The sequence below is a fragment of the Natrix helvetica genome (assembly GCF_964273705.1).
Source record: "Natrix helvetica genome assembly, chromosome: 4".
Taxonomy (NCBI): domain Eukaryota; kingdom Metazoa; phylum Chordata; class Lepidosauria; order Squamata; family Natricidae; genus Natrix; species Natrix helvetica.
Window position 1 is genome coordinate 46225983 of NC_138550.1, and position 23103 is coordinate 46249085.

Sequence of the window (23103 nt, forward strand, 5' to 3'; positions counted from 1 at the left end):
GAAGCAATTTTTGCAGTTTTAGTGAAATCTTTAGACCATGCTGCTAAAATGTCAAACAGTGCCTGTGTGATATCCATTATTTTTTATACTTCTATTTTTATGTTTGTTTGTGTATACTCATTTATAAAATGACCTCCAGCTGCATTCATTACCAATGAAGTTCACAGCTGGCAATGGGAAAAATACACACCAAAAGGAATAGAATTTCAGCAGACTAACATATCCTCTAAAAAAAATATGATATGAATGCAAGATGTATTAAGTTAATATGTATATGATTTTTAGTGTATTATATAGTGAAAATATCTTATGAAATCCACATAAATATTTTGTTCCTAAGTATCCCTTATACAATAAACACTCTCTCCCACACATATGTGTAAATTGTAAATCCATCTTGTTTTTTATATATGGCAGACCAAAAATCAGGGTCCATAGGCCAATCATAATAGATACTGTATTTTGTTAATTTTTTTCAGAAAAAGTTACTGTAATTATGAATTTCCAAAATTCATAAAAAATAAAAGTGTTTGGGAGAAATGGCAACCAATTCAATATTTGATTGCAATTTATAAAATATACTGCCTAGTCCACCACTACCCACTTTGCATACCTTGGTATTTTCTACATCAAAAAAAGATTTACATTCCCATATCTAATCTGTGTTGATATATATGTATAGTATAGCATTCTCATATCACCACATTTTTCATCCTTCCTCATATACTCACCTAATTCTTCCTTGATTCTTTATATATTGTATGGTCTGATATATTACATTTACTGTGAAAAATAAAACTCATATTTATTGGTGACTGGCTTTATACACCTGTTGCTGCATGGTCAGCTGTAATGAAGAAAACTATATTTTTCATGTATCTATCCTTAATTTTGTCACAACAGTACTGGAACTTCATTTGGATAAGGAAATATATGATTTCAGCTGCTATTTTTTATTTAAATATGAAATTGTGAACCTTTTCCTCAATTTCCTTGTTTATAAGTTTTCCAAGAACAAAATGCATAGGCACTTAATTATGCAATGCTTATAAATATATACAGTTCTTTTTATTGTCTCTTGGGATTTCAGTAACAATAGAAGTTTCATGAGTTTCAAGAAATTTATCTTGGTATAATAATTTTAATGACATCAAAATCTCTTTTTAATCATTAGGAAGTGTATCAATGTCAAAAAAGCTTTTCTGCATGATATTCTTGACAGCTACTATCAGTGATCAAAGTAAGCTACAAGCAGAGTTGGTTATTTAAATACAACTGTTTCCTGTATTCTAAGAGATAATCTTAGAATCTAATCTTCAGTCACCAAAAGATATGTACGAATATATTATATGTCGTTATGTATTAAATAGTTCAGAACTCACCTCGAACTGTAAGAGTTGCAGTTGTCTCAACTTTTCCAACTCTGTTTTCAGCTATACATGTGTATGTTCCTTCATCTGAGCTCATAGCCTTTTTAATACGCAAGGTGTAATCATCTTTGATATCATATCTGCTTTTAGAATAGAAAAGAAAATTATACCAAGTTTAATTTTTCACCTGGAATGCTGTCATCATTATTCTAACACAGAAACATCTCTAGAAGATAATTCATTATATGAAATGACATAATTCCACTAAAAATTAATCTCCATGACACTTTTATTGAACCATGTATTACTTAAAGCTTTAGAGCCATAAAATTAGTATGGCTATGTTCATGTCACATTAAAGTTATATTAGGAATATCACTTATACTGTCCTTGTTCTGAACCACTAAAATCAGATAGCGCTATTATCAGTATGTAATATCCTAAGTTTTATTCTGATCTAACAATATGAAATATACCTATCAAAACATTTCAGTTCTATAATAACTTAACAAAGTTACATTAAAGGGAATTTTAGACTTTGAGCAAGCAAAGTAAAAGTAAGATGTGTAAGATTTCTGTGCATGCTAAATTTTCTCAACAAAATATACTATAGCAAATGTCTTAAGGGAAAATGATTTTTAAAAATGTTTTATAAACAAGGTGACTTCATTATAAACAATTATTTAAATGCTGTATTAATTAATTTTAAAATATAGGTATACATACTATTCATCTAGCTTCGTGTGTGTGTGTGTGTGTGTGTGTGTGTGTGTGTGTGTGTATGTATGTATGTATGTATGTATGTATGTATGTATGTATGTATTTGTGTTACAACCCCTGGTATGCCTAAATATCAGTACAAATACAACACAAATATATATATACATACATACATACATACATACATACATACATACATATATATATATATACATACATACAATCAGTGACGTGCGGTCACTAGAGGCAGGGGAGGCAGGGCCTCACCTCTCTTCATGGAATAATAGTATATAATATTATATACTATATATAATATTATATACATCCGTCCGGCCGCGCCCGGGAGACGCGGAGGGAGCAATGTTGTCGGCGCCTCCGGATGACGAACCAGTCGCTTGCTTTCGTCATCGGGAGGCCGACAACATTTCTGCCTCCACGTCTCCCGGGCGCCGAAGCAGTCCGGCGAGCGAGCGAGCGAGGCAGCGAGATCTTCGGTCACTCGTCCACCGGACTGCTTCCGCATCTCCCGGGCGCGGATGGACGAAGGGAGCCAGAATGGCGCCGAAGCAGTCCGGCGAGTGAGGCAGCGAGATCTTCGGTCACTCGTCCACCGGACTGTCTTGGCGCCATTCTGGCTACCTTCGTCCATCCGCGCCCGGGAGATGCGGAAGCAGTCCGGTGGACGAGTGACCGAAGATCTCGCTGCCTCGCTCACTCGCTCGCCGGACTGCTTCGGCGCCATTCTGGCTCCCTTCGTCCATCCGCGCCCGGGAGATGCGGAAGCAGTCCGGTGGACGAGTGACCGAAGATCTCGCTGCCTCACTCGCTCGCTCGCCGGACTGCTTCGGCGCCATTCTGGCTCCCTTCGTCCATCCGCGCCCGGGAGATGCAGAAGCAGTCCGGTGGACGAGTGACCGAAGATCTCGCTGCCTCACTCGCTCGCTCGCCGGACTGCTTCGGCGCCATTCTGGCTCCCTTCGTCCATCCGCGCCCGGGAGATGCGGAAGCAGTCCGGTGGACGAGTGACCGAAGATCTCGCTGCCTCGCTCGCTCGCTCGCCGGACTGCTTCGGCGCCATTCTGGCTCCCTTCGTCCATCCGCGCCCGGGTGATGCGGAAGCAGTCCGGTGGACGAGTGACCGAAGATCTCGCTGCCTTGCTCGCTCGCTCGCTCGCCGGACTGCTTCGGCGCCATTCTGGCTCCCTTCGTCCATCCGCGCCCGGGAGACATGGAGGCAGAAATGTTATCGGCCTCCCGATGACGAAAGCAAGCGACTGGTTCGTCATCTGGAGGCGCCGACAACATTTCTCCCTCCGCGTCTCCCGGGCGCGGATGGACGAAGGGAGCCAGAATGGCGCCGAAGCAGTCCGGCGAGCGAGCGAGTGAGGCAGCGAGCGAGGCAGCGAGATCTTCGGTCACTCGTCCACCGGACTGCTTCCGCATCTCCCGGGTGCGGATGGACGAAGGTAGCCAGAATGGCGCCGAAGCAGTCCGGCGAGCGAGCGAGCGACGCAGCCTGATCTTCGGTTGCTTCCAGAGCCGGAGCGGGATGGAGCAGCCATCGCCTTGGAAGTGAGTCGCGCGGACGGAGCTTTGGGGCTGAGGAGAGAGGCAGGGACGGAGGGAGTGGGGGGAGAGGAGCCGCCCCCCTCAACCCCCAGGCAATGGGGAAAGCTTTCCCGAAATGGGGGGGGTGTCGCGGGAAATAAAAAGGGCGCGCGCTGGGGGGGGACGAAGGAGGCTTTGGCGTGCCTTAGAGGCGGGCGGGCAAGCAACGAAAGGAGCAGTGAGGGCGGGCGGTGGCTGCAGGCGGCAAGGCTTGAGCGGGGTGAAAGGGACTGGTGCCGGTAGAGGAAGTAATGCTACGCCGCGGTCCCCTTAATGTTCACTCAGGAAGGCGGAGAACGAGACCACGTGGTCTGCACACGTGGTCTGCACACGTGGTCCCATTCCCCGCCTTCCTGATGACGTCACCAGCCTCCCCAGCCATAACCCTCACCGCACGTCACTGCATACAATTTCACATAATTTCCTATTTCACATACTGAAAATGAGACCAGATTAGGCCAATTTATATTACAATAGCTTTTAAGGAATACTAAGTTATTTTTATTATCAACAATTTTTATACTAATAGGAATAATTTAAAGTTTCTAAAGTTTGTATTCTATTTTCCTCAAATTCTTTGGTTTAAGGTCAATGGGAATGATGGATTTTCCTGCAAAGAAATATTTTATTATTATTTTCCCAGGGCATCAGGGAATAATGCACACATTATTTTTTTAAAAACACATCACATTTTTATTAAAATACATATCTAGCACAATTGAAATGGTGTGCTACCTATTACTAGTCTTAAAAGCTATTATTATAAAGGGTGGACTCCCTGAGCAGAGAAATTCCAATTTTTATTCTCCTACACTTACAAACTATATAACAGCATGTGAAACTTAATAATCAATTTTAGATGATGTCATATTTATATATGCCCACCAAACATTTTCAATTTTGAACATGGTATAATGGTACACATTATAATCTGTTCTTGCTTTTGTTAGAGTAAAAGGGATTGGTTCATAGGCAGCAACTCTAGTATGTTATGGAGAAAGAATAAAAACTTTTAAAAAGAATAAAGTGAGGCTTTAAAATCAAAGAAACCAAACCATAGTGATTACCAGGAGTCAGAATGAATCAACAAATGAGATATGAGTTGGAAAGTATGACTGAAGGATATTGATAATGCCAACAGGACAGTATTATCAGGACCTTGTGAAAAAAATGTGAACAATAACATGACAAATTCTCATTAAAAACTAAACAGGGATAAACTTATCTGACACAGACAAAAATAGACAAGATTGCCATAACAAGTGGAGATGTTGTATAAGACTTACGAAAACAAACACATGTAGAAATTGGAAGCTTAGTAGTTCATTCCTTATGTTTATGTTTCACGTATTGTGGTACAGACTAATTGTAATTCTGTGAGATTAATATTTAAAACAACAAATATAGAATATGTATCCCCATGCTTACATTTTTTTCATATATGTTATTAATTCAGAAGTAAATAACTCCCAGATGATATTCTGTTCTGTTATTTATTATAATGATGGTAACACATTTATGGCTCAGGTTCATGGTAATAAGATGAAAACGTTAGTTCTCTTCTACTTTGAAATAGGTTGTGGCAAAAATGTGGCAAACGTTAATAAAGGTACTTAGAAATGAGAAGCAGCATATTATGAAGTTATTTATTTTCCTTACATTAGTTGTAATGTTTAGTTTTAATTTAATTTTACAAGAGAATGCAAGGTATTTCAGAATTAGAAATTATTATATCAATCAGAAGATGACTTTTTAAACAGTCTGATGTTGTATAGATTTATCTCAACATGAAATGTGGATATATTTACTAGTTTTGGATAATTATTCTTATTATTCACAAATTTGAATTTGCATTATCTTAAAGCAAGATAAGGTTATATGTCGTTTGTAGTGGGAGAAACTTGTTTCGTAGAATATAGTACTTAATTAACTGTTAAAAAGAGTAATACAGCTTAATTTGTCAGGAAATCAAGGAACCAATTTCATTTTATTCATTTTATGAATTTAGACATTACATCAAATTCAGTTATTCATGCCTGAATTAATTAAGTCTTATGAAATTATTAAGCTTTTAGATAGTCTTTTTTAAAAACACATACTTGCTTTACAGTTTTCGATAATAGCTCAGAAGCTTAGAACAAGGTTGGTAATCTGTACAGCTCCTTTACAGAATCGTGGTTTGTATTCTATTATCTATGTTATTAATGTTGTACATTGTAAGTAAAGAAAAATATAAAATGGTAAAATATTACTAACTTTACAATTATGGAATGATAATGTGCAGTGGCAAGTGCTCAAATAAAGCAACAACAGAAAAAGTCTTTACATTTTCCTTGACATTTTTTAATGAATAAATGAGAGAATTATATTTAACATAAAATAAACAACAGTAAATTGAAATGACAATAATAGACAATGCAGAAAAATCTTTTGAAAACCAGAACTGGCCTTGGCCAAATGTATACAATCATACACACAGCCATAAGTTTATCTTTCACATTTTTCTTCTGTGGAAAAAAAAAATTGCATGCACGAAACCGGCAGTAATGCCAGCAGCACCCCCGTTTATAGGTCCAAAATCCCATTAGGGCCATGATTTGGGAAGAATATTAACACTCCAATTTTGAAAATTGCAGACTGTATGAGTTTTAATATATAAATGCAATTAATATTTTCATATAACTGTTTTAGCAAACAAGTATTGTGAGCAAGGGGAAAATTATTAAAAAGCATAAAATATTAACGATAATATTTGTTAATATTATTACAAATGGACAGCGAAGCAATATAAAGTTCACATCCATGTACTACTATTATATTTATACACTTTAGAAATCATGCTTTCATCAATAATATGCTTATTAGCAGAGCTTTAGAAACAATACCAAAGAATGTTTTCATAAAATAATTTGTTATGGAGGTTTCTGTTATCTTCATTGCAAATGACTCCTACCGAATTCAAAATTCCAGTGAAAGCATAACTATCTTTTCAATCCTCTTTGAAACACATTCTTCTGAAAGCCTGTATTACTTTTTTGATATTGTAATTCAGCCCTTAAGCACTGGAATTTCAAATCTCCCAGGATCTCAGTTTATAACACAGTAGTGAATTTTCTTTGAAGAAAATAAGAGACTGCACTTGTTTTTCTTTTAATGAGCAATGATTAATGGTTAAATTAGGCAAGAAATGGTAAAATGTTCAATATCAGCATTTCTTTTTAATAACCATTTCCAAATAAAATTAACATGCCTTTTACTATTAATTTTCTGTTAACCAAAGATAGTATACTATATCAAATTGAAGATTCTTCCTTAGCCACTACAGTGCTCAGAAGCTGTCAGGTTAATTCACTGTAAACTGTAACTGATAATATATATTTTCTGACATTCCATCTCACATAAACACAGAAATAATATATTAGCTTTGTCCCTTCTATTGTCAAGGTTTTAACAACATTCTCTGACCTACTCTATTCATTTCAAAAAAGAAATAAATCTCCTTGATGTATACTGCTGAAAACCTGAAAACAGCATAGGTTTATAAAGACTAAATATTTAAAGAGCTATGTTTAATAGCAGAAAAATATTTTTCTCTCCAGCTTCCATTTAATATTGCTCATTATTATTAATTAAAACAGAAAATCTGCTCATATGACCATCATTAATTCCTCTATATCATACAGAAAAACATTTTTTCCTAATTTATTTTTAAATTAGTAGGAGAATGCTACTCCATTCATAGCCAAATATGGTAAGCCCTGGCTCCTGAGGGAGGAAAGACTACAAAATTCATAGCTACTCCATCTTGCCAAGGTTGAGCCTAAACCTGAGGCTGCTCTTCCCTCCGCCTTCAGACACTGCAAAAGAATCTTTAGAGCACGTCGGCTGACACAGGTGAAAATGTAAAGAAGGATATTATCAGCACACAGTATGGATGATATCTAACTTCCTTTTTTGGGCAAACTACCCAGTGGTGTTCTGTAGATGTTAAATAGGAACAAGGAAAAAATACAGACATATGACAACCTACACATCAAGGGTTTTAGGGCTAGGTTTCTACCCTCTCTCCCCCAATACCAATTGTCACTAATTGTAGAGGAAGTTGTAGAATTACCAAAACCTACTCTTAACACCATGATTGTTGCAGAGAACACCATGATTGTATTGAAGGTCACTAAAAATCAAGCAAAGCCAACATGAATGTCTCTGTTTAGTATAAAAGCAAATAAAGAACCCTATAACTGGTCTACAGCTGATCAAATAATGACAGCATTTATGCCAAGAGATGGGATTTCCCATCTCTTGGCATAAATAATGCATTACATCACTTTCAAGCTAAATGTCCATTTACTCTTTCTTTTAGGCTGTGGGTCTTATTGCTTATGGTATTTAAACATCAAGCCATAGAGGAACAAAGGATGAATGTCATTGTGTGAAACACCTGATTTCAAAAGTGAATGCCAAATTCCTATCTTATCACCAAGAAAATATATGAACTGCTAAATTCCCGCAACTTACATTTATCTGAGTATCTTTTCTTGAAAATTATTACTAAAAATTCCAGCATGTTAGAACAGATAGAGGTAGATTTAATAACTAACAGTACCATTTACAACGTTAATTGAAACAAAAAAAAAATGACTTGACAATTAGAATCTTCATTTTGTTTCACTTGTAGAGGAAGAGGTGGAAATAATAGCAATATGCTATTTTTGGTAGATTGCCTGGTGAAAAGCAAAACGAAATGGAAATAGTTTGGATGGGTAATGCTGAATTTCTTATGACATTAATGATAGGAACTTTATTTATCAAGTTAACTAGTGATAATGTTCCATTTCACTTTATCTTCTTCCATTCCCAGAAACAATATGTTTGCTAGATACCAAAACAAAATGAAACCAGAGATCTTTTCTTAATTTTCCATGAAACAGAACTGGTTCTTTGGTTGCCAAAATAATTCTTTTATGCAACAATGCATAGCAACATAACATTTCACTGTAAAAGACTTGCGTATTATTTTTAGTTTACCATGTTTTCTTGCATTGTTCTGTTTATTGCACTACAGGGAATAAATTTAAAGAAATGGTTCTTTCCTGCTGGTAGTTTATATCTGTTGCTACCTTAAGTTCTCTTGTCAGTTAACATGAAATATCTACACATCCAACATACAAACACCAATTGTAATTTCATTAAAGAGGTATTTACTGAACCAGCTGCTCAGAACACGAATACCCCTCCCCCCATAAAACAGTTACTTTAAGGATATATATTTAGAAAAATGACACATTCATTCTGTCTGTACATTAGTTCAGTCTCACAAAAGTAGTCTTGCTATCATATTCCATGTAAATTGTTATTAGCGAATTTCATACATTCCAATCTGTAACTAAAAGTATTTTATTTCTAAGGGGGGAAACCCTATATTACTTGCTACATAATTACAGTTATGCAGCTGGTCTCTTAGGCTTTGCTAGAAATTAGAAAACATGAAGTGCAGCACAAACTGTAATCAAATGTTATTAAATGTTAAGCCAAGGAAATGCCATCTCCACACCAAATATTTCAGTCTGTAATATTGGTTCTGTATCTAAGCTTAAATAAAGTGGCATACTCAACACATAAGTCAGGTTGTATTTAACTGGAAGTAATTACAAATACTTTCCATCATTTATAGAATTTATTGCCCCTCAGTATAAATGTGTCATACACACATTAAAGAAGAAAACTAATAATAATAAATCACTGAAAACTCATCAATATTCATATTGTTCACTTTACATTTTCAAAATGCTTTTAGAATTGCATTTCATTTCATAATGCAATGTTTGGAACCCTTCCCATGCAGGAATCTACTATGGATCCTTGCTTAATAGAGAGCCATGCAGTGTCTCTTTAAGTAGTTGAACTGGTAAAGGAACTAGAGAAAAGCATTAAATAATGACACTGTCGGTTCAATTGTTGAAGAGTAATTATTATTATGAAATCTTTTCTGAGGTTCAATCAAAATTTGCTTTCTTATAATTTAAATTTGCTTGTTCTTTTGCCTGTCCTCAGATACTTGGCGACATTATTGTCTCTTCACAGTCTCTGGGATAAACCAGGGCCATCAATTGTTTCAGAGGTGGTATTCAGCAGGTTTATGTATCTGGAGAACCGGTAGCAAAAATTCTGAGTAGTTCGGACAACCGGTAAATACCACCTCTGACTAGCCCTGCCCCCATCTATTCTCTGCCTCCTGAATCCCAGATGATCAGGAGGGAATGGGGATTTTGCAGTAACCTTCTCCTGGAATGGGAAGGGAATGGAGATTTTACAACATCCTTCCCTTGCCATGCCCACCAACCCACGCCCACCAAGCCAAGCCCACAGAACCAATAGTATTTTTTTTTAATCCAAGCACTGAATTGTAAGTATGTATGTAGAAGGATGGACAGATAAATAAATGACAGTCTAGTCTAGTGGTTAAGGCTTTATTTCCAGGAGACTGAGTTCTAAAGCTGGCTGGCTTTCGTTAAGTCACTGAAAGCCCATGACATTAGGTTCAGGCAACAAACCATTCCTATTGCAATCATTGGATCAACACTTGGTTGACCCAAAACAGAAGACCCTGAACTTGCAGGAAGTTTATAGAAAACTGGAATTTCATAGCATTGCACTTGGCAAGAAGGAAGGAAGTAATGCAACCATGTTCAAATTTTAAAAAAATAACTTTAAAACCTCAATCAAACAGAAATTTAAAACCACTGATTTTTAAAATTAGCATTACAAGGTTTGGAAACGAATATCCAGGTATGAAAATTTTGAAACGGAGGTTATAAAAAGAAATAGTTATATTTTCAGAGAATAGTAAGAGCATATTTCATTATAAATATTATATCCTTTTAAACTATACTTTTATTAATACTGCATTTTCCTAAAGTATTTTCCATACTTGTATAGAATTTTCAGGAAAATTAGTTATGTAGGATTAGCTAGTTTGAATATTTAATTTATTTACAGTGTTTAATTTATTTAAGTGTTATTTTTTCAAGTGACATAACAATAAACATTCTCTGGATTATGTATTACTAGTATTACGTTAGAGAGCATGAGAGGTCAAGCCAGAGGTGGGCTCCTACTGGTTCGGACTGATTTGGCCAAGTAGGTAGTAACTCAGTCGGCCACGTCCCCGAACTGGTTCTTTTGGCAGTGCCTATAGCACCATCTTGTTTTTTGCTTCTGCATATGTGCATAAGCAATTTTTTCACTACTGCTCATGCATACATAACGTGCAGTGGTGGGTTCCTACCGGTTCGCACCGGATCACGCGAACCGGTTGAAGACCGGACCCGGAAGTAACCGGACCCGGAAGTAACCGGGAACCGGCACCGGTCCTGTCACTTTATCCCCCTTGCCATCCCAACGGAGCTCGCTCGCTCCCCCGCCCATCCGCACTAAGCTAGCTAGCCCAGCTAGCCGCTCATTGATTGGCTGGAGTTCAGCCAATCAGTGAGCGGGCTGGAGGCGACCCATTTAAAAGCGGGTCGTCCTCCATTTCAAAACTCCCTTCTCTTCGCTGGGAGCTTGCTGCTTCCTTCAGGTAAGCAACTAAGTGCGAGGGGGGGGGGCGGGAGGCTAGCTTTGGCGAGGAAAGGCCTCTAAGCCTTCCCTCGCTGAAGCTGCGGGCTGGCGTGGGCCGTGCGGGCGGTGGGCAGCTAGCTTCACCCAGGAAAGGCCTCTGGGCCTTTCCGGGATGAAGCGCCGGGGTCGCGTGGAACGCGCGGCCGTCGGGAAGCTAGCTTCGCCCGGGAAAGGCCCCTGGGCCTTTCCGGGACGAAGCGCCGGCGTCGTGTGGAATGCGCGGTCGCCGGGAAGCTAGCTTCGCCCGGGAAAGGCCGCTGGCCTTTCCGGGACGAAGCGCCGGCGTCGCGTGGAACACGCGGCCGCCGGGAAGCTAGCTTCGCCCGGGAAAGGCCGCGGGGCCTTTCCGGGACGAAGCGCCGGCGTCGCGTGGAACGCGCGGCCGCCGGGAAGCTAGCTTCGCCCGGGAAAGGCCGCTGGGCCTTTCCGGGACGAAGCGCCGGCGTCGCGTGGAACGCGCGGCCGCCGGGAAGCTAGCTTCGCCCGGGAAAGGCCCCTGGGCCTTTCCGGGACGAAGCGCCGGCGTCGTGTGGAACGCGCGGTCGCCGGGAAGCTAGCTTCGCCCGGGAAAGGCCGCTGGCCTTTCCGGGACGAAGCGCCGGCGTCGCGTGGAACACGCGGCCGCCGGGAAGCTAGCTTCGCCCGGGAAAGGCCGCGGGGCCTTTCCGGGACGAAGCGCCGGCGTCGCGTGGAACGCGCGGCCGCCGGGAAGCTAGCTTCGCCCGGGAAAGGCCGCTGGGCCTTTCCGGGACGAAGCGCCGGCGTCGCGTGGAACGCGCGGCCGCCGGGAAGCTAGCTTCGCCGAGGAAAGGCTCCTGGGCCTTTCCTCGATGAAGCACCGGGCTGGCGTGGGCGGCAAGCCTCTGCGAGGCTAGGCCAAAAGCCCCCCACCCTCCCCTCTCCAGCCTCGCCTGGCTGGCTGAGCTCTAAGCAGTCTTAAACAGTCTTACCTGTCCTCCTGCCTCTCTGCCTGTCTGCTGCCTGTTGCATCCATCCATCGCATCGGAGAGCTGCTGATTCTGCCTGCTGGTAAGTAACCTGGGTTTTTTTCTTTTATTTTTTTAATGTATTTTAAAATAATATTTTATTTATTGTGCATAGAATTTTTTTAAATAATTTTACTTAAAAGTATTGAGTATAGAATATTTTAAAATGGTTTACTTCAATTTATTGTGTATGGATTCTTTTTTTAAATTGTCTCAGACTATTTTAAAAAAGATTCTATCCAAAATAAATTAAAATAAACCATTTTAAAATATTCTATACTCAATACTTTAAAATGTATTGTGTATAGAATTGTTTTAAATTGTTTTATTGTAATTTATTGTGCATTGAATGCTTTTAATGGTTTCATTTTAAATTATTGTGTGTGGAATAGTTTGAAATGGTTACAGTATAAATTATTGCTGGTGGAATAATGGTTACAGTTGGTACAATACCTTAAAATAGTTATAGTATAAATTATTGCTGGTGGAATACTTAACAATGGTTTTTAAGGATTTTTTTTATTTATAGAATATCTTTTTTAAATTATTGTTTGGGAATTTTTATGTTTTAATTGTTTATAAAATATATTTACTACAAGAAATGTTATTCCTTTTTGCAAATGTTTTCTTTGTGGTGCAATATGTTGCTTAAAAGTGTTCAGACCAGGTTTATATATCTCAAAGTGGGTGCTTTTCTATGGGCAGGCCAGGTTGGTGCAAGGCAGCTTTGCCACATTTAATGTGTTTCACCCTGGTTGTTTAGGTAATTCTGAGGTGGTTGCTGGTTCTGTGAGCTTCCTGGCACTGTCCTTTATAATTTCCCACAATGCCTTGATGGTTTTTATTCCAGTGGCTTTGTCTTTCCTGTCCTTAGGGTTAGGGGGGAAAAACACTGCTTTCATTTGCAGTCTTTGGGGGGGGGACAAAAAGGAGAAAGAGGGAGGAGGTGGGGGAAAGTGGGATCCTTGCTGCTTTCTGAGCTTGATGGTTTTTTTTACAGACATTTCACTACCAAACTAGGTAACATCATCAGTGCTAGATGGGGTTGTGGGGAAAGGAGGAGGAGGAGAAGTCGAAGGACAAAAAGGAAAAATATAAGGAGGGAGAGGACTGTGGGGTCCTTTGGTGTTCTCTGAACCTGGTGGTTTTTAATTATTTTTAGGGAATTTTTATTTATTTATTGTTTATAGAATGTTTATTACAAGAAATGTTATTCCTTTTTGCAAATGTTTTATTTGTGATGCAATATGTTGCTTTTAAGTGTACAGGTTGGTGTATGGTATGTGTCTCAAGGTGGCTTCTTTTCTATGGGCAGGCCAGGTTGGTGCAAGGCAGCTTTGCCAGATTTTGTGTGTTTCTGTGTGATACCTGGTTGTTTAGGTAATTGTGAGGTGGTTGCTGGTTCTGTGAGCTTCCTGGCACTGTCCTTTATAATTTCCCACAATGCCTTGATGGTTTTTATTCCTGTGGCTTTGTCTTTCCTGTTCTTAGGGTTAGGGAAAAAAACTGGTTTCATCTGCAGTCTTTTGGGGGGAAATTGTGTGTGTGTGTGTGTGTGTGTGTGTGTGTGTGTTTTCCTGGCACTGTCATAGTTTGTGTTTGTGGGTATGTAATGTCCTGCAGTTATCTACACATTAATAATGATCAAGTACTAATAATATTTCCTTATACATTTTAATGACCTTTCCTTTCATAATTGGTGTTTTCTTTCATACTTTTAGATTCTTTCATCCCTTTTATCGCAGGGGGCGCGGGAGACACCCTTACAGGGTAGAGCAGAGGAGTTTGGGGAATATCTTCAGGACAAAATCGATCAGATCCGGAGCGGGTGGACCTCCGTCAGTGGACCAGACGAGCCGCCAACAGCGAGTCTTGAGAGACCATTCTGGGAGGAGTTTGACTCTGTTGCCCCCGAGGATTTGGACAGGTTGCGTGGACGGCTGCGACCCACCACATGTTTAACGGACCCGTGCCCCTCCTGGCTGGTACTGGCAGCCTGGGAGGTGACACGAGGCTGGCTCCTGGGCCTGGTAAACGCCTCCTTGGGTGAGGGATACTTACCAACCGCCTTGAAAGAGGCGGTGGTGAGACCCTTGCTCAAGAGACCTTCGCTCGACCCAATGGAGCTAGCTAATTATCGTCCAGTCTCCAACCTCCCCTTCTTGGCGAAGGTTGTTGAGAATGTGGTGGCGCAGCAATTTCCACAACACCTAGACGAATCCGACTATCTAGACCCACGCCAGTCCGGCTTCCGACCCGGGCACAGCACTGAGACAGCCTTGGTCGCGTTGGTTGATGATCTCTGGAGGGCCAGAGATAGGGGTTGTTCCTCTATCCTGGTCCTATTAGACCTCTCGGCGGCTTTTGATACCATCGACCATGGTATCCTATTGCGCCGGTTGGAGGGGATGGGAGTCGGAGGCACCGTTTTGCGGTGGTTCGGCTCCTACCTCTCCGACCGGAAGCAATGTGTGTTGACAGGGGGGCAGAGGTCGTCCCTGAGGCCACTCACTTGTGGGGTGCCACAGGGGTCGGTCCTCTCGCCTCTCCTGTTCAACGCATATGTGAAGCCGCTGGGTGAGATCATCCGTGGTTTTGGGGTTGAGTACCATCTTTACGCTGATGATACTCAGCTGTACATTTCAACCCCAAACCACCCCAACGAGGCTGTCGAAGTGATGTCCCGGTGTTTGGAAGCCGTCGGGGTCTGGATGGGGGACAACAGACTCAAACTCAACCCCTCCAAGACCGAGTGGCTGTGGGTACCGGCACCTCGGTTCAGCCAGCTGACTCCATCGCTGGCCATAGGGGGCGAACAACTGTCCCCCGTGGAGCGGGCGCGCAATTTGGGCGTCCTCCTCGATGCCCGGCTGTCAATGGAGGACCATGTGGCAGCCGTGGCAAGGGGGGCGTTCCACCAGGTCCGCCTGGTGCGCCAATTGCGCCCCCTACTGGACCGGAGTGCCCTGCGCACGGTCACTCATGCGCTGGTGACTTCTCGCCTGGACTACTGCAATGCCCTCTACATGGGGCTTCCCTTGGGACGCATCCGGAGACTGCAGCTAGTTCAGAACGCAGCCGCGCGGGTTATTATGGGAAGTACACGTTACTCCCACGTAACATCTCTCCTGCGCGAGCTGCACTGGCTACCTGTGGCCTTTTGGGTGCGTTTCAAGGTATTGATCACCATCTTTAAAGCGCTCCATGGCATAGGACCTAGTTATCTGCAGGATCGCATCCTACCACACACGTCCCTGCGACCTATCCGCTCACACAGGGAGGGGCTCCTCCTGGTGCCGTCTGCTAGGCAATGCCAGCGGGCGACACCTAGGAGTAGATCCTTCTCTGTGATGGGCCCAACCCTCTGGAATGACCTCCCCCCAGACATTCGAACTACCACCGACCTCCGTTCCTTCCGGCAAAAGTTAAAGACTCACCTATTTCAATCAGCTGGCCTGGCACTTTCTTAGTTTTACCTCCCGGGGATTTACTTTATTTTAATTGAGTTTGGGGTTTTAATTGTGATGTTTTTAGGATTAGAATATATTTATTTCTTAGTACAGCCTATCTCCCCCTCCAAATGTATCTTAAATGTATTTTATTATTATGACTGATTTTATTTGTATTGACTGTACACCGCCCCGAGTCCCTTTCTGGGAGAGGGGCGGTCTAAAAATCTAAGAAATAAATAAATAAATAAATAAATTTCTAATTGCTGTTTCTGTTAGTTAGCAATTGATAAAACAAATTCCACGTGAAAAAGTATTCAAAGCCTTCTTGGTTTTAATTGTCAATTTATTCATTCTTGCACATTCTAATATTTATTCATTTTCATATCTTTGTTTTTTCCACTGTTGTGCAAACACAATTCCAACAGCTGTTAACATGTGTAAAATTAAATGTATTTATTCCCTTTGAAATACAAGTAGTAAGTAGTAAGCTACTTACCTTCTGTAAGTAGCTCTTTTATTGTTTTGTGTACTTATTTTAATCTTATTTAAGTAGTAAGTGCACAAAATAATAAATTTCCTTTTTTATATCTTCTTTTTGTAGATCATTCATTGGGGCAAAAAATTCAGTGACATTGTCTTGGCCACTCCCATCCGGTCACATGACTGCCAAGCCACTCCTACCCGGTCACATGGCCGGCAAGCCACTCCTACCCGGTCACATGGCCGGCAAGCCACTCCCACCAGGTCACATGGCTGGCAAGCCACTCCCACAAAGGAGGCCACATCCACAGAGTAGGTTCCAAAAAATTTTGAAACCCACCACTGATAACGTGCCTCAAGCATATGAGCCCAAAGTGCATCCCTGAGCGAATTGGCAGTAACAGGAGCCAGGACCTAACCCTGGGTCAAGCTAACATCACATCTGATCAAATCAGTGTTTTAATCAAGTTATTAAATTTTAGTGAAATTGTTTAGTAAATCTAAAAAAATTAATATCATGCAAGAGTGACATAAAGGAGAAGAGACATCCTATTCCTTTATTGTATAGTTAAGCAACATTTTCTGCTTCAGTTCATACTGATTTGCTGTTATATTGTAAGACTTCCAGTGATATATGACTTTTCATTAAGATTTCTGAGATTGGGATTAGAAATGTTTTTGTTGTGTGTCTGTGTGTTTGAATCAATTTTGACTCCTGGAGACTGCCTGGACAAACCCTTGTAGTTTTCTTGGCTTTTTGAAAATGATTTGACACTAACATCGTAGGCTGGAGAGAGTGACTGGCCACTCAACTGGCTTTGTGCCTAAGGTAGAACCAGAACTCCAGCTCCCATAGGTTTCTTGCCTGGTGTCTTAAGCATTAGACCAAACTGGCTTGTGTGCTTTCATTTACACTCCTAAACTCATAAACATAAGTGAACATTGCACTTATGAACATTAACTCTATAATCAATCATTTTTACCATCACATTTTATTGATGAAATTTCTGGATGTTCCTGGGCCTCAATTAGATCTGAAGAATTATTGCTTAAAGGGTCAGTATCTCTAATTACGAAACTGTATTTCCTCAAGAACATGTGTTCTAAATAATAGAAATAAATAAATAATAGAATCCTTTTAACCAATATGCTTTTTTCCTGATTAATAATGTTTCCTATGAATAAGTATGGCAATCCCAAAAGCCCTATGAATAATTAGCATTTTTCTTACCTTCCTCTTGGCAAATCAATGTCATCTTTCTTCCAGCGAACTGATGGCTGAGGATCGCCTTGTACCTGGCATCTAAACTCAACAACATCTTCTTCCAAAACCACTTGGTTGATTGGTCTTCTGAGAAATGTGGGCCGTTCTTGAAAACAAGAGTTCCACATTAAATAAGATGGCTATGTTTCATTTCAAATATTGAAAATAGTCCAGCCCAGAATAAATTTATTGCCTAGTGATTTATTAAAACATTTCCCTATTCTCATTAACAGTCATGAAGTCTAATGTTTAACCTGTTTGGGCCAAGTTTTTATTTAATTTTAATGAGTTGTTATTTTTAGTGTTATTTTTAGTGTTTCCCAGATTTGTGTTTTATATGCAAATAAATGAGTATTTTATATTGTATCGTGAATGCCTTCCTTTTTTTTCTTTTTCATACCATATAAGTCACTGAGAATCAAACCAATTGTGGCAAGGTACGAAATAAATAAATAAATGACTTTATATTTTACACAAATACTTATTGTGTTTGTACATCATTTCTACATTTTGTCTATTGTTAGGCAAGAATATGTAAGTTATTGTTTCTATTGTGCTTATATACTAGTCATACAACATGATTGTTCCATTATTCAATTTATGAATAAAATGTTTAGAATAATGTCATTCAATTACCATTCTTTATATAATATTAGTAGCTAGTTTGCTGTCATGGTTAAAGGCACTGGGCAAAAAAACTGTGAGTTCTAGTCCTGCCCTAGATAAGAACCCAGCTGAATGACTTTGGCCACTCAACAGAAGAAGGCAAGGTTAAAACATTTCTGAAAATCTTGCCAAGGAAACTGAAGCGACTTGTATTGAAAAGCACATATTGTACATGCTTAGACAACAATATCAACTGGATTTAAATCAGATGCACAATATTTTTACAATGTTAGTCCCTCGTTGGATAAAAGGAGGAAATTCTCTGGTATATACAAAGTAAAGTATACATTTTTTCATACTGCAGCAATGCTAATTTCAAAAAAGGCTGAAAAGTTTTATAAATAAATAAATAAATGTGTCCATAAATTTGAGTGGCATCATTACATTAATAATTTTATCAAGAAGATACAGCATGCAAATTAAAATGAAGACGTATATTCTATATTAAATAAAGCATTTTTTTTAACATTACAGATGAATAAATATATCTTACTATCTCCCAAAATGTTTCTATGTGAAATAATACAAGCTTTCGAGAAGGAATGCATATAAAAGCGATCAGAAGAGATCATTTTGTCAGTCATATGGACTCTGGCTTGTTATAAATAAGCTCCATATCAATTTTTCTCAGATACTTGATTAATATATATAGGCCATCCTTGACTACAACTGTAATGGAGCCTGCCCATTAGGATTGGAAGTCATGATAGCCATTAAGTGAAATGCCCACATAATCACTTGTCTTATGAGAGCCTCATCTCTTCTCTCCCTGGTATGGTTGATAAATGTGTGGGGGCACTGCAACATCCCAGCAGTTGGTCATAAGGGCAAGGAACTGTGGGGCAGTGCAATGGTCATAACTTTGGGACTGAGTCATAAATAGCTTTGGGGCTATCTACTGCAACTCCATACAGTCACTAAGCAATTGGTTATAAGTTGAGGAGTACCTGTATGCCAACGTTTAGGGTATTAATGGCACCTGACAATCACAAGAGGATACATACAGTATGTACAGCATTGAATACAACATACATTTGTCAAAAATTGCTAAGCCAATTATATTTACTTCACTTTAGAAGATGAAGAATCATTATTTATTTTGTTTATTTAATTACTTAATTCTTTCTCATTAATTTGAATAGCTGACACTTTCCCATGTAAGTTAAGTAAAAGGAAAGAGTCAAATTACAAATAAACTGAACCGTCAATGTTTAATGAACAGGATCTAAGCAAATGACTATGGATTTTTATCTTATATCAAATGAAGCTTAAAGTCATCTATTATTTATGCTTTGTTTTGTTCCAGTATGCAGAATGATATAATTTCACTCTGATACATGGGGCATTTATTATTTGTCAGTTTCTCCCCTAAACCTAACCAGGCCTTCCTTACACTAAACTCCCTCAGATACAAAAAAGTTGCTTCTGAAAGCTGAAATAATCTTTTGGGAGAATGTGTGGATGCTGTGGGTGAATGCTGTTATATAGAAACAAAAATATACATAGTACAAAATCACAGATCAGAATATCTAATTGCATATACTTAAGTAAAATATGGCAATATCCTGCATGCTGAGGAGATAAATATGGCAGAAGATGTTTCATGTACTTAATCATTCCTTTTAAAATATGGCAAGTTTAAGAACTTAAGGTTAAATAATTTAATATAATATTATTTGTGAATAAAAGCAAATATGATATAAATTATATGTTTTGAATCAAAGCCAACATATGTAGTTAAATGCACATATTTTCTTTAAGCTATAAAATATCTGAAAAATTCAAAACTTTTTTTCTCTAAAGCAAACACTACAAACTATTATGAATATCTACACAACATGTTTGGACTCTAGATTTAGCCATCCTTTGAGCAACAAAATTGCTCAACACCATTAATTTTAATGAGTTTATGTTGATTAAATCTAAACACCAACTATAGTAATAATTATGTCAGTAGAACTGAGAATGGAAATGCTTCATGTTAACACACAGAAAATGCATGTAATTTCCTTTCAATATTAACTTGCAATGATTATATCAGTAACTCTTTTTATGACACTGTAATCTCTTAATTTTGGGTACAATCAAGGTGCGCTGGATGGAGCTGGCCAGATGCCCTTCCTGATGCCTATGTGGATGAAAACAATATATTTTAATTTACCCAGTTATATAACTATCTATGATTATTTAAAGTATGCCAAACTTATTTATGAAAACTTCTTCATACATGATTGAAATTTTGGTCCTCCTGCATACAGTATATTCACTGAGCTCCTGATAATGTTTTACTTTCTGTTAGCCATTTTTACCAGAGGCTATGCCTCAAGCATAATTCCTTGTATGGTGACCTAGATACCAGTTCCAAGTGATATGCTAGAATTAATTTTAGATACTGGTAGAAAACATTTTAAAACCAAAACAAAGGAATACATTCTACAAATGTCTAGAAGCCAGTATGTAAGAAAATAACTTATACATTTCATATGCAACAGCTTCACTTTCTTCTAATTCATTAGACTATTCTATGCATTTGCAGTAAATTTTATTGAGTAGCTTTGTTCTGTATCTGTTCTGTATTAATTTCTTTTTCTATTTTATTTTTAGAAAATGGTCATTATTTATAGGAATAGTTTTCTAAAACAAGGAATTGAAAGCAATATAAAATGCCTAAAGAAAAATGATCATACCACTTAGTTATTTCAGACAGACATTTTTCAGGCAGTGTAATCTAACTTATTCAGTTTCCTGTAGTGTTACAAATATTTTTTTTCTATCAGTCATGGGAAGAATAGAATAGAATGGAAAGGAATGCAATAAAGTACAGTACAGTACAGTAGAACTAATATTAATAAATAATATAATTTGAAATTTCTGTCAGCTGGGGTAATACTTTATCAAATACATTTGATAATTTCCTAACAGGAACCAATATAAGCAGTCAATTGAAAATATCATTTATGTTTAATTTCTGTGTTTTTATATTTTAAAAATTAATTCCTAGACGTTTATCATTAGACATTGTGGGAAATAGTTTGCACAAAGTAATTGACGTAATAATAATATCTTTATTATGTTTCAACATCAATGTAACCTGTTTGAATTAACCTAAGAGAAAAATATAAGAGTAAAATATAAGCGTTTAATAATGGCATATTTATATTAATAAATCTAGCCATAAATCTATAACTCTTGCTGTCAGGGCAAAGGCAAAAAGGTACTTAAAAAAGAATTTCAGGACACTTGTTATTTAACAAAACTTCCAAATAATGTTGACTGGGTCAGCTGACAGAAACATGAATGTATTTTAGAATTTCTTTACCAAAAACAGTAAGTTCTGCAGGATCACTATCCCGTTCTCCCACCATATTTGTGCCGACGCATGTATACATTCCAGCATCACTTTTTCTTGTATTTGAAATCATGAGCTTTCCACTTCGTATCTATTATAAAAAAAATTAAAAAGATAACTTGTTATGCACTGTGAAATTTTCCCTAGGTTACCTTGAAAAGAATAGCAATAGTGCTTAATTTTACTTTCATTTAAATATAGACGACCGTGCATTTGAAGGAACAATAATCATGACAAGTGGGTAAAAGTACCACATTCAGTATAAACATCTGGCTGACTGTACAATGAACACATAATTTAAAAGTGCTCTAAGACTTTAGAATTCAAACAGTCAAGACCTGCTGCATAACATGCTAGGCTTAAAAATCACCGATAAGAAAGAGAAAAAAGTCTGGATAAGTGGACATGGCAGCACCTGGAGACAGCAGAAAAGAAGATAAAGAACTGGAGAAAATGACAAACTACAAATACCCAAATCAACTGGAGCACCACTTGAACATCATTCAAATTCACCATCAGTCAATTGCAAAAGGGACCTTTACTTAGAATAATTTATATCAAACATCCATATCTGCCTATCCCAAGTTCCTGGGAAAGACTCAATAGGTGAACAAAAACATCAAAGCCATTCTGAACATCTGATCAAGTGTTGATGCATTGATTGCAATAGGAATGACTTGTTGCCTGAACCCAATGTCATAGACTGACAGTGACCGAATCAAAGCCAGCCAGCTTTAATGGGACTAGAACCCACAGTCTGGAAATAAAGCATTAACCACTAAACTAAACTGTCATTTATTTATCTGTCCATCTGTCTGTCTGTCCATCCACATACATACATACAGACACACAGGCAGGCAGTCAGGCAGGCAGGCAGACAGACATACAGTTGATTGCCCTGGTTTTTCCTAGAGATTGTGAGAAATATCCTGCAACAATATTTATAACTCTATATATGCTTGCCCTAAATTCTTGGAAAGAACTCAATAGGCAAACACAAATGCCAAATCGAGTCTGGAATCTGGCTGACTGTGTGATGAACCATCATCATCATTGATGGGAATGTATGGTTGAAAAAATAGTTGAAAATGATCAGGTTAAAATATTGTGGGACTTTCAAATAACATTGAAACCAGATATAACTGTTGTTGGAAAGAAAGAAATGTGGATACCATATTTTTTCGGACTATAAGACGCACCATGATTTTGAAGATATATTTTTTTAAAAAAAATGTTTTGCACTCCGCACGCCTCCCAAACCCCCTGCACGCCTCATCTTCTTTTTTTAAAAAAGGTATGCAGAGCTTTGGGAAGCTTGTAGAGTACTCCTGGGGGCTGGCCCATTTTTTGCTCATTTTTGCTCTCCCCAGCCCCCAGGAGCACTTTGCAGTCTCCCAATCCCTCTGCACGTTCATTTTTGCAAAAGGGGCGGGGTTTCAGTAGGCCAAAAATGCTGTATTCAGTGTATAAGATGCACCCAGATTTTCACTCTCTTTTTTGAGGGAAAAAGGTGCATCTTATACTCTGAAAAATATGTTAATTGATGTGGCATTATCAGGGGAATGATAGAATAAGAGACAAAAACATC

General features: G+C 38.8%; 1 protein-coding gene across 17 annotated transcripts in view; it reads right to left on the reverse strand.

The window, feature by feature from the left end:
• Window positions 1-23103, reverse strand: part of ROBO2 (roundabout guidance receptor 2) — an 893684-nt gene that overhangs the window by 123653 nt on the left and 746928 nt on the right. For 9 of the 17 annotated variants that reach the window (XM_081952932.1, XM_081952940.1, XM_081952931.1 and 6 more), the window contains 3 exons: window positions 21486-21606; window positions 17468-17606; window positions 1383-1513 (listed from right to left, as the gene is read on the reverse strand). In XM_081952932.1, the coding sequence (XP_081809058.1) occupies window positions 1383-1513; window positions 17468-17606; window positions 21486-21606 (391 nt within the window). The remainder of the gene's footprint in view (window positions 1-1382; window positions 1514-17467; window positions 17607-21485; window positions 21607-23103) is intronic. The other 8 variants (XM_081952939.1, XM_081952935.1, XM_081952943.1 and 5 more) reach the window with 1 other exon arrangement.